The sequence below is a fragment of the Protomyctophum bolini genome (assembly GCF_963924005.1).
Source record: "Protomyctophum bolini genome assembly, chromosome: 20".
NCBI lineage: Eukaryota > Metazoa > Chordata > Actinopteri > Myctophiformes > Myctophidae > Protomyctophum > Protomyctophum bolini.
In genome coordinates this window covers 17,493,726-17,506,535 of record NC_137881.1, presented here as the reverse complement: position 1 = coordinate 17,506,535, position 12,810 = coordinate 17,493,726, and the positions used below count along the sequence as shown (strand labels likewise).

General features: G+C 42.5%; 1 protein-coding gene across 1 annotated transcript in view; it reads left to right on the top strand.

The window, feature by feature from the left end:
- The window catches only part of LOC308334939 (CD209 antigen-like protein C), a 22,830-nt gene extending 10,020 nt beyond the window's left edge, over nucleotides 1-12,810 (top strand). Inside the window, exons 3-8 of the mRNA XM_080791835.1 lie at nucleotides 6,094-6,266; nucleotides 6,683-6,775; nucleotides 8,621-8,764; nucleotides 10,056-10,198; nucleotides 10,866-10,975; nucleotides 12,299-12,810. Of these exons, the coding sequence (XP_080647961.1) occupies nucleotides 6,107-6,266; nucleotides 6,683-6,775; nucleotides 8,621-8,764; nucleotides 10,056-10,198; nucleotides 10,866-10,975; nucleotides 12,299-12,425 (777 nt within the window). The 5' untranslated portion in view covers nucleotides 6,094-6,106 and the 3' untranslated portion in view covers nucleotides 12,426-12,810. The remainder of the gene's footprint in view (nucleotides 1-6,093; nucleotides 6,267-6,682; nucleotides 6,776-8,620; nucleotides 8,765-10,055; nucleotides 10,199-10,865; nucleotides 10,976-12,298) is intronic.

Genomic DNA, 12,810 nt, shown 5'->3' with positions numbered 1-12,810 from the left:
AGTCAGCTGACCACAAGGGTCAAAGCCTCAAAGGTCACATGAGTAGACAATGTAGTGTCTAGAAGAAACTGGTGTAAAGTTTAGAGAGACTACTACGTATAGAGAGAGAGAGAGAGAGAGAGAGAGAGAGAGAGAGAGAGAGAGAGAGAGAGAGAGAGAGCATTACAGAGAGAGAGGGGGGAGAGAGGGTTAGAGACAGGGAGAGAGAGAGAGAGAATGAGGGGGTCATTTCACAGTCCTTTCACAGAGGAAGCAGAAAGCAGGGTAAAGGTGACACTCTGCAGAGAGAGAGAGAGAGAGAGAGAGTAGATGAAGGAGTGAGACAGGGAGGGACGACAGACAAAGAGACAGATATGGACGGACAAAAAGAAAACATACGTCCATCTTCTCCTCTTGACAGTAGGAGAGAGAGAGAGAGAGAAACCAACACAATAACTGTATCAAATGTTGTTGCATATTAAGTGATGGTCGTTACTGTTGTGATTTGATTAGGTTGACCATATGTTCCCCCCCATGGTGGTTTGTGAGGACGGGTGCATATGTTGGTCAGTCATACAGTAAAGGTCCCCGCACACCGAGCGCGTTTTTCTGATTTCTAGCGGCGTTTCTCCATCGGTTTTTAAAGTGTAAAATCAGTCACTACGACGGCATCAAGGCACCGCCAAAACACATTTTTGTCGACTAAATCACCTGTAGATTTAGTCGACTAAAATCGAAATTAAAACTATTCAAGAGACCATATGACTAAAACTAAAATCTAAATTTGCTGCCAAAAACAATACTGTACAGTATTGAACGGCGGATATATGACATGCCTATAGCAGATATGGAGACAAGGATAAGAACAGAACAGAGCATGGCATCTCAAGACATACAGTGAGTCTCTCCGATACTGTAGGGCTAGTCATCATATCATATCAATACTGTATATGCCTTGATGTCTTTTAATGGCTGATTTTACACTTGAGTGCATGCTGAAAATGGCCAATCCACAAGCTCACAACATGTGGCAGTTGTGAGCTTTGTAGATCAGCTATTTCCAGCATGCAACCAAGCATAACATGACTGGATCTCTTCTCCAGTCCCTCCCTAATCTGAGTTCCCAGACGTTTTCGCCACTACTCCCCCCCCGGCTATAACATTTTAGTCATCATAGTTTAGTTAGTTAGTTAGTTAGTTAGTTAGTTAGTTCTCGGTGAAAAAAGGTAGCATAGTCGACGAACATCTTTTTGTTTTAGTCAACGAATGCTTATGAAATAAGAATGCTCGACATGTAGACAAAACAATCAAAATGTCTCCATTGTCCTGTTAATATAAATACATCGCTTCAGGGTCTGAGAGGACTTAGAAAAACCAACAACCACGCACGCACACACGTACGCGCACACGCACACACGTGTGTGTGTGTGTGTGTGTGCGTGCACGCATGCGTGTGTGTGTGTGTGTGTGTGTGTGCGTGCGCGCGCGTGTGTGCCTGTGAGAACCTGACTGTTCAGATAATGAAAAGAACAAACAATCACACATGCCTTCTCAGACCGGATTAGACCGGTATGGTGCGGTCCAGCTGTACCGTTCTGCTTTCATCTCATTGTGTCTCATGCTTTATTTCATCTGCTCACTTTCCTGATATAAACACTTTCAGTACTAGTAGTATACTGAATACAGAGGGCCTTTTTCTTTATTAGAACACTTTCAGTATAGTATATGAACCCATATGGGTGTTTTATTTTTATGATATGTTGACACTTGCTTTTGGCAATGTAAATGTATGTATTCTCATGCCAATGAAGCTCATTTGACTTGAATTAAATTGATAAAGAGGAAGAGCACATATCATCTCTTCCAAAAGGAGAGTATAGGCTATATTTTCTGCTGCTTTCTAGTCAAGTCCTCTAGCTTCTGCTCATGGTCACTTCACCGTGAGAAACTCTCCCACTTTCATGTCAGACCTGACCCTCCCCCCTCTTACGCATGCACGCACGCACGCACGCATACACGCACACACGCACTCTCTTCTCGGTATTATGTGAATGCCATGCCCCTGGCTGGCACTGAATGAATGAATGAAAGAATGCTTTGGTACCCTGACCTGTGTGTGTACAGAATATTAAACACTGTAGCTCCATGTGCGCACACGCACGCACGCATGCACACACACACACACACACACACACACACACACACACACACACACACACGTTCCCATTTATTATCATCAGTAGGCTACATCTCAGATGTAATGTAAGTATTGTACTTTTTACTTAACATATAGTCACTTTGCAGATGTAGGTTATTGTAACAAAACATAGGTCAAATTAAGCCATCTATAGCCGATCTACAAACTCACAACATATCACGCTGTGACATGCTGTGAGCTTGTAGATCTTATAATTTCAAATGATTTTATATTATATGTGGAATTCTGGTATTATATTGTGTACAGACTACAGAGTAGGCCTACCTATTTTCTTCCCCTGTAGCCTACTGCAATTCATGAAGAATACTAGGTGCAATGAGGTTACAATGATCTGTAGCGCCCTCTGGTGTATTCCCCTGTTCATTGCAAGGCTAAAGCAGGCTTTTCAGAAAGAATACAACTGGATGGCAGGTGCAGGACCTTAAGGAAATATACGGTATATACAAAATAAAAGTCTGCACTTTGTAAAGCAAAGCAGTCAAGGCTTTATTGATTAACGTTTCAAACAGCAGATTTACTCACATCATGCTGCATAATTCTTTCAACACTTCTCCTTTGAGGGGGTCCCTGGCACAACAGATGAGTAGAGTGGATACGCCCCCTCATCTAGACGGACCCCTCACCAACCTTATTCCGGTCGTTTTAACAGACCCCTCACAAACCTTAATCCGGTCGTTTTAACGGACCCCCACCAACCTTAATCCGGTCGTTTTAACGGACCCCTAACCAACCTTAATCTGGTCGTTTAATTTTTAACGGACCCCTCACCAACCTTAATCTGGTCGTTTTAACGGACCCCTCACCAACCTTAATCCGGTCGTTTTAACAGACCCCTCACCAACCTTATACCGGGCGTTTTAACAGACCCCTCACCAACCTTAATCCAGTCGTTTTAACGGACCCCTCACCAACCTTAATCCGGTCGTTTTAACGGACCCCTCACCAACCTGTAAAACAAGCGCCCCCTCAGTGACCATCGACTACCAGGCTCTGCGTAAAAGGTCATCCCCCTCACTGGCAGCTGCGTGGCAGGTCACGTAGTAGGATACAAAGTGAAAAGTGAACATGTGTGTTAAACAACGTCAAACTTACCAATATTGCAGCTGTAAGGCGTTTAACAAAATGTCACAGATAGAAGCCTGAGCATGTAGCAACCGTTCATTTCGTCGACTAAAACTACGACAAACAATGTTCGTCGACTACCTTTTTTCACCAAGGAAAACAAAATTAAATAAAAACGAAGCTATGATGACTAAAACTAACAAAGAAATAAAAACTAGACTAAAACGTTAGGGAGAGACTAGGTGGAGAAGAGATCCAGTAGAACTAAAAGACAAGACATTTTATGCATGGTTTCATGCTGAAAATAACAAATCTACAAGCTCACAACAGCTCGTAGATCGTCTATTCTCAGCATGTAACCGAGTGTAAAATCAGCCATTATATGACGACATCAACAAAATAGATTTTAGTCTAAAACTAGACACTAAAACATTTCAGATAAAATCTAAATTTTATGTGAAAATCAACACTGTTCTAAATGCCTGATAGACCTGGCCTGAGCTTGTAGCGACTCTTCCAGCTGCCACAGTGAGCCTCCACAGAGTACAGCATTCTTCCATCCGGGCCAATAGATTCAGGAACAATGGACATTAACTACCGGGCTGAACACATGCACACGTGCACGGCAGCACGCACGTGCATGCACACACACACACACACACACACACACACACACACACACACACACACACACGTGCGCGCACACACACACACACACACACTCACAATGCGTCGCATCGTGACACATTGTGAGCTTGTACATCTGCTATTTTAAAATGGCCAAATGTAGCCTTAGGGCTGAAGTGGTTAATGTGTGTTTTGTAATCAAAGTCTACAAAGTAACTATAGTAATTAAAAGTTTTCAAATGAATATAGTGGAGTAAAAGTAAACCTGACCTCTACATGTCTAATCCTGACCCTCAAACCCCAACTGAATCTACTTGTAAAACATACATTTTCATACATAAAACAACCACTTGTCTTGTGAGGACCAGGGAAACTTGACATTTTGGTCCTGAAGTGTAGTAATACAAAGACGCACGGACTCATGCACGCACACGCACGCACGCACACACACACACACACACACACACACACACACACACACACACACACACACACACACACACACACACACACACACACACACACAGAGGTTTGTGTGCGTCACCACAGTGTAGGAAACTGCTTTCTATTGTTTGACGGTGTTAAAGTCACACTAGAGCACAAACAGCAACGATTGGACAACGTGAGTAAGGCATTTTAACGTTTTGAGATGTTATAGTAATGTAAGCTGTATAAATTATTTATTAAATAGCTCTACGTTGTGATAATAGTCATTGTTATAGTGTTTGTTCAGTAACAGTGTTAAATGGCTCTATATTGATTGATTGATTGATTGATTGATTGATTGATTGAACTTTTATTTCAGGGAAATCCTATTGAGACCAGCGGGTCTCTTTTTCAATGGCGCCGTCTATAAAAAAAAAAGAACATTTACAGCAATGATTTTACATACATGACAGACACAAGGTACAAAATATATAATATACAAAAACACATTCATACACACAACAACAAATATTACAAAAATTACAAAGAGCAGGTACTCTCAAACCTTCCTCTAGTGTGAGGTCTTTTAAAAATAGCAAATGAAACAAAGACATCCAACTTTAACTTGTTTTGACAATTATTCCATAAATATGGAGCATTCACCCCGAAGGCAGTATCTCCCAATTTAGTAGTAGTTTTTGGTACCTTCAGCAAAAGCTTATCTTGCGATCTGGTACCATGAATTGATGTTTTGGGATCTAGCAGTTTTGTTAAATAGCTCTATATTGTGACAGTAATCATTGCTATAGAGTGTGTTCAGTAACAGTGTTAAATAGCTTTATATTGTGGCAGTGATCAATATAGTGTGTGTCTATTGTGACAGTAATATAGAGTGTGTGTGTGTGTGTGTGTGTGTGTGTGTGTGTGTGTGTGTGTGTGTGTGTGTGTGTGTGTGTGTGTGTGTGTGTGTGTGTGTGTGTGTGTGCGCGTGTGAGTGTTCAGTAACAGTGTTAAATAGCTCTATTGTGATAGTAACCATTGCTATAAACTAGTGTTTGTTCAGTAATAGTGCATAGTTCTACACCAGTATATATTGTGATAGTATAGAGTGTTTGTTCAGTAACAGTGTTAAATAGCATAATGTGACAGTAATCATTGCTATGAACTAGTGTTTGTTCAGTAATAGTGCATAGTTCTATATATATTGTGATAGTATAGAGTGTTTGTTCAATAGCAGGGGTCTATCTCTCTCACTTGTTTATATTATAATATCCTGTATGGGTTCTCTCTCCTGATTGGATAAAAGGGGTATCCCGACCTGAAAATGCAAATTTTCTTGTTCACTAAAGGTGTTTGAAAGTGCACTGTAATAGCAATGATTACTGTCATCACAACATAGGATATAGAGCGTTACCCTTTGAACAATTATTGTTTTAACCATTAAATCATGTGGCCATAGTACTATGAAGTGTCATTTTTTTGTGGCAATGATACTACTGTGACTATTATTAGCATATTGTTTTGTTTTAGTTTTTGAAAAGGAAAAAAAAGCATGTAAACACTTTTATTTTATTCTTTTACTTGAATATTAAATTGTTCAGTAGAAATAAGACAACTTATTATTTTAAGTTAAATGACAAAAGGGTAGACGTAATAAGCTTAGGCTTCAGTCTATACTTTTTTTTCCCAGACTAAGAAAAAAAAACTGTGATGAACTAATAATGTTTTTGTATGGGGAAAAAAAAACTAATAAACTAAACTAAACTAAATGTGACTTCCAGCACCTTTTCTAAGATGTCTGCCCATATCTCTGGCCTGCAGCCTGGAGGCTCCTCGTTGTCGTCCTCCATGATGTGGATGAGATACGGAGTGGGAGGAGGAGGAGAGCGGTGGCAGGAGGTGAAGGGGGAGGAGGTCAGCGTCACCTACGTCAACGAGAGACCCGGAGAGCAAGGTATACAGTAGGCCACAGTAAACAGTAAACACTACTTAAAGATGCTATATGCAATGGGTAGAACGCTCCCCCCCAAAACATGAGTCTCTGTGACTCATCTAGGGGCCACAATCTGCTTTCAAAGATGTTCCTAGAAGCTTTGTCATTGGTCGGGGGAAAAAAACCGTCGCAATGACTAACCAATCAGGAAGTAGACAGGCAAATCGACCAATGACAAAGCTTCTAGGAAAATCTTTGAATGCAAATTCAAAGATGTGTCACAGAGACACCAAAGGTTAAAATAAAGAGAGAGATAAGATTTTTAAAGATATTATATCTATTTTATTATATTATTATATCTATCTATATTTCATATAGATATGAAATAAGAGATTTGTGAGATATTGAAGTGTAACGGTGTTGTGTGTGTCCCTCAGTGGTCCAAAGGGGTCTGGTCAGAGCCTCTGCAGTGTGTCTACTGGTACTGTGTGTGCTGCTGGTGGTCACCATCATAGTGATGGCCATGCACTGTGAGTATACCCCATGCTTAAGGTAACAGGTACGGTCCCCACAATTCCATCTCGCCCCAGCTTTTTTCCGCCGACCTCACACTGACGCAGCGGTTCTTGTATTTTTTATTTTGTTTTACTGAGAATAAGGTTACAATGGGCGGGTCTTTGTCTAGAGACGGACGTAGTTTAGAATTATGCAACACCCACACTCACTCCAGAGGGCCACTATATTTCCACATTCACTCCAGAGTCCAGAGAGCCACTACAGTATATTTCCACATTCACTCCAGAGTCCAGAGGGCCACTACAGTATATTTCCACATTCACTCCAGAGGGCCACTATATTTCCACACTCACTCCACTCACTCCAGAGGGCCACTATATTTCCACACTCACTCCAGGGGGCCACTATATTTACAGACTCACTCCAGGGGACCACTATATTTACAGACTCACTCCAGAGGTACACTCATTAGTAACTACAAATATGTTGTCACCTATTTCAGCAGGTCACCAATTTCACCCTAGCGTATATCTATTCTACATCCGAGCATAGACGTGGTAACGTCCCGCCTGCCTCTGATTGGCCTACCGACACTGCCTGTGTTCCCCCAGTGGTCTCACCAGACTGTCCTCTGAGACGCGAGGGAAATAATACAAGATTGCAAGTACAAGAGAATGACAGCGTGGCACGTTCAGATGGGGGGATCGGCGGCCAAATTCATATAATTTTTGGGGTGCTTGACATGAAAAAGGTTGAGAACCACTGACATAGAAACATGGGTTTTTCAGAAAACTGTCAGGATTTAGAAGCCATTTGTAGAATCGTCTACAGGTCTAAATGGGGGTGTCACTGAGCTGTGATTTGCATCTAAACGATACGGAGGGCCAATCTAACTGACTGTGGCCCCAACCACGCGAGAACGTGCAGCTGTTACCCGCACAAGTATTGAACCTTTCTCTGTGTCCTGAACACAGACGCAACAACAGAAACAGTGTTGCATTATGCTGTAGCAGCTCCACTTGCCAAACAGCTCTTTTTGTATGTTAATGTCGTCTCATTCTAAACCAGGGGTTCTCAACCTGTGGGTCGGGTCCCCAGGTGACAGTGAAGTGACAATTTAGGGACAATTTAGGTATCAAAATGGTATTAAGACCTTAAAGAAAAAACTAAAGGAAGAAAAGAGAAAAGGCCATTACTGAATCAAAAGTAATGAGCAAGCTATACTATAAAAACTGGTGAAACATTGGCCAAATTGTCAAATAATATAAGAAACAGGCAAAAATCCTTGAAAATCGCCGATCTACAAGCTCACAATGCCGAGGCGTTGTGTCCCCAGTTCCAATTTGATTATTTTGGGGGGTCCCCAGTTCAAATGTGATTTTTTTGAGGGGTCCCCAGTTCAAATGTGATTATTTGAGGGGTCCCCAGTTCAAATTTATTTAGTAAATACAAGCTCACAACGCGTCGCAGCGCGACACATTGTGAGCTTGTAGATCGGCTATTTTCAGCAAGTGAAAAAACAGTCATTACGCCGGCATCAAGGCCCGCCAAAATACATTTTGTTCGACTAAATCAACTGTAGATTTAGTGGACTAAAATGATACTTAGTCGACTAATAGGCCTACTAGACTAACACTAAAACTAGACTAACACTAAAACATTCCAGGTGAAATGTGACTAAAACTAAATGAAAACTATTCAAGAGACTACAACTAAAGCTGAAATCTAAATTTGCTGCCAAAAACAACACTGGCAGACTACACACTGGTTAAATATTTGGTGTGTTTTTGTGCGGTCGCAGCCTCTCCAACGCACAGCTTTGTCTGTCCGGCATATGTCCCTATGTGTGTTTTTTATAGATAACTCCAGCAGTAACCAGCTACAGCGCAGCTACAACCAGCTGGTTGTCGACAGGAATCAACTGAACTCCAACAACCACAACCTGACCCTGGAGAGAGACCAGCTGCAGACCGAGGTCAACCACCTGAAGAGAGAGACGGAAGGTGAGGGAGAGGGGGGGGGGGGCATTAATTATTAGAGAGAGCATTAATTATTCTACATATTAAACCAGGTGTGTGTGTGTGTGTGTGAGAGAGAGAGAGAGAGAGAGAGAGAGAGAGAGAGAGAGAGAGAGAGAGAGAGGATAGCTCATTGTTCTAAATATAAACCACCTGCAGGTGAGAGAGAGAGAGAGCATTAATTATTCTACATATTAAACCAACTGAGAGAGTGAAGGAGAGAGAGAGAGAGAGAGAGGATAGCCCAAGCCCATTGTTCTAAATATAAACCACCTGCAGGTGAGAGAGAGAGAGAGTATAGTGCATATCCTCCAAACTACAAATGGAGCACAGCATTAGTTCATACAGGAACATGCCTCAGCTGTAGGTAATCAGCTGTCAGTCAGCTGATTGTATCAACCAGCATGATGGCATCCTCCTATTTCTCAGCTGATCATTACATCACACTTCCATACTGTCAATGTCTGCTGATTCAAGCTAAATATCAATATCAATGTATTTCTTATCCTTATGTATTACTTTATTGTATCCCTATGGGGGTTTTGCTAATGTTCCCTGATTTCGCTTAGAATGCTGCTTTGATAAAATTCAGGGATCCCAAAGTGGAGCCTTTAACTGTTTTGATGTCTGAAAATAATGTTAAATGAGCATTTGTGCCTGTCGTAGACATGCACAGAGCAAGTTCAGTCAGGGAACCTCAGTGCAGTTGCTGCCGGCCGTTAATTGGGCCGCATCACGCTCCCATTCACATGATTCACTCAGCCAATCACACACTCACTCCATCTTCATACCGGCTACTTTAACCGGAGGTTTGCATTTCTCCTCCTGCTTCCTTCCTTGCTGCTGCGTATCAGCGTGCTGCTGTATACAAACCTGCTGCTCACCCTCCTCCACCCCAGCTACCACCTGTCGTTTTGGATATACTGTTTAGGTACAGGTGATTCAGAGTCCCTATGGTCGGGACTGATGCGCTTGATCTGAGTACCTAAAAAGCAGATCCAATACATCGCCAAACCATAATAAATGTATTGCTCATCTTATATTCTTCCATGTCAGGAAATCCCTGCATGAGTTGAAATGGGCATAGGAGCCCGTCCAACTGCCATGGAGAAAAAACCCTTTTCGCAGTATCGTATTCCAAAAAGTAAAGGTATTTCTAGTACAGATGATATAATTTGGAGTGGAAATAGAGCGGTCGGGTGAAACAGTTGTGCAGTGCTTACATATAGCTTATATGAAGTCAGCCTGTGCCATATGCTTGTTTTCCCAATGCAAGTCAAGTCGTGTCCCAAAGGGTGGAAGAAGTTTGGCTGCAGCTGTTACTACAGGTCCACTGACATGAGGACGTGGGAGAGCAGCCGAGACGAATGTCTGAAGACCGGAGCCGACCTGGTCATCATCAACAGTAAAGAGGAACAGGTGTGTGTGTGTGTGTGTGTGTGTGTGTGTGTGTGTGTGTGTGTGTGTGTGTGTGTGTGTGTGTGTGTGTGTGTGTGTGTGTGTGTGTGTGTGTGTGTGTGTGTGTGTGTGTGTGTGTGTGTGTGTGTGTGTGTGTGTGTGTGTGTGTGTGTGTGTGTGTGTGTGTGTGTGTGTGTGTGTGTGCATTTGTCCACGGGTGCATGTGTTTGGTCCGACATGCATTAGTCCGACACCCTAACCCAGTGGTGGATATGCCATTGACCACCATAAGAGAAGATTTTTACGACTCTAACAGTGATTCTCAACCCGTTTAACTACGGACCCCCATTTAATGGAATTTCTACCCCCACTTTATATTGTAAAATCAATGTTATTTTAACTCTGAGAGTGTACAAATGGAACCAAATGGTTCCATTTGTACACTCTCTGAGTTACAGACCCCATAATAGTCCATTTGGTTCCAAACTATCATTTAGCTGGGTACCCCCTGGAACTCCCTCAGGTACCCCTGGGGGTCCCCGGACCCCACTTTGGGAACCACTGCCCTAACCCAAACCCTAACCTTAACCCAAGAGACGATGGTTCAATCGTGTTTTAATTAACTATTATGTTTCAATCATGATTTCATTAACGATCATTCAATCAATCGTGTCCACATTTGATCCAGGAGTTCATCCGAGGACTGATCCACTGGAGTGGGGCGTATTACTCCTGGATTGGACTGAAGAGGGCTGGAGGGAACTGGACCTGGGTGGACGGGACCCCTCTGACCTCACAGTGAGTTAAAGGAGCATTCAGTGATTTGGGAAAAACTCCGGTCTGCCTCGGTAACAAGATAACGCACTACAGTGGGGGGGACACGTGACAGGTCAACAGCACACACCAAGGCCCGCCCCGCTTGATCATGCTTGGCGGAAGGCCCCTCTCTATCCTGATAGGATGAAGGCTGGGCCACCTAGCCAAAAACGAAACCTACGTTTTTTTTACCCCCAGGGGTTAACTGGGGACAGGGAGGAACTCCTTATATGGTCAGCACACTCTATAGCAGGGAGGATTATCACAACAAAAGAAGTGATATTTGAATTAAGTGAAATCACTGAATATAGCCTACCTTTAACCTGCGTGGACGGAACCCCTCTGACCTCACAGTGAGTTAGTTAACACACATCACAGGCAACTGGACGCTAATATTAAATGTATCCGAGGTTTTTATTTATTTCTTTCTTTCATTTTTTTTTTTTTTTTTAAAGATATTTGTTGGGCTTTTTGCCTTCATTGATAGTGGAAGGTAGAGACAGACAGCAAACGAGGGGAGAGAGACAGGGATTGGCCGGACCGGGCCAGGAGGGGAGTTTTTAGGGAGCGCTTGTTTTACACTCACTGGCCACTACTACTAGTGGCGCCCGCAGGGTGGGACTTTCTCACATTCTAATACACCATTCTAGCAGCCAGCCAGCTTAGTAGGGTGGATGATATTTTATCACTGCACTACTCTCACAGGCTGGGGGCAGGGGCGCCGTCAGGCTCTCAAACGTGCGGGGACAATTTTTATTTATCTTTTATTATTATTTCTTCCTTTTTAACGTCCGCTGTTTGTTATCATGTAGTTCCGAAATGTGTACCCAAATTAAATGGATGAGTTTTCCAGCTCCTCTGAAATTAATTTGCTTTGCTGACTATAAGCACTAGTGCTGGTTAAAGACTAGATTGTAAATATTAAATTGAATTTCCTGACTTTCTATTTAAGGGACATTCAAGCTCATATACTGTAGATAAGCCTACTCGTGAAAGTTACAAATAACTACATGAAACATTGGATTGCATGAACATCACTTACTAAGGCAGTCAGAAATGAACATATTATAGATAATAAATGATATAGTTATAAAGTATACTATACAATGATGGACCCAAACCATAGTGGACACATATGTTGTAACATTATTTCCCTGTTCTCTTGGCCAGGTCACAGTCTTTGGTCTCGATGTGTTTTTTTACTGGTTAAATAAAATATAATAAAAAGATAGTGAGTAGTAGTTTGTTGTTTTCTTGTATTCCTGTGAGAGTGCTCTAAATCCATGCTGTGGTTTTACACTGCAGGTACTGGGAGAGTGGGCAGCCCGACAACAATAAGGAAAGGAACTGCGCCGCCTACTGGCACAGACTGGGATGGTCCAACTGGCTGTGTTCACGCATACGAGAATACAACTGGATCTGTGAGAAGTGAGGAGGATGCATGCCTTTAAAGAGTTCAGTGCATCTTTAAGTTTTCATGCGTCTGTGGGCCTCGACGTTACTTCTCTAGATCAATGGTTTTCAAAGTGGGGTCCGGCCGGGGACCCCCAGGGGTCCTTGAGGTGGTTCCAGCCATGTGGAATTCCAGAATGTTCGCCTGTAAACACAGTCGCCTCAGGCGTACAGCCTGCGTAACTGCTCAGCCAGATATTCCTAAACGTAACCTCAGTAAACTATGCCTAAAACGGTTAAACCTTATTCCTAACCTAATAACCTCAGTAAAACGGTGCCAAATCCTAACCCTTTTCCTAAACTTAAGCCCATGTATAACTACGCCTAATCCCAAACTAATTTCTAAATTCTAACCTTATCCTCAG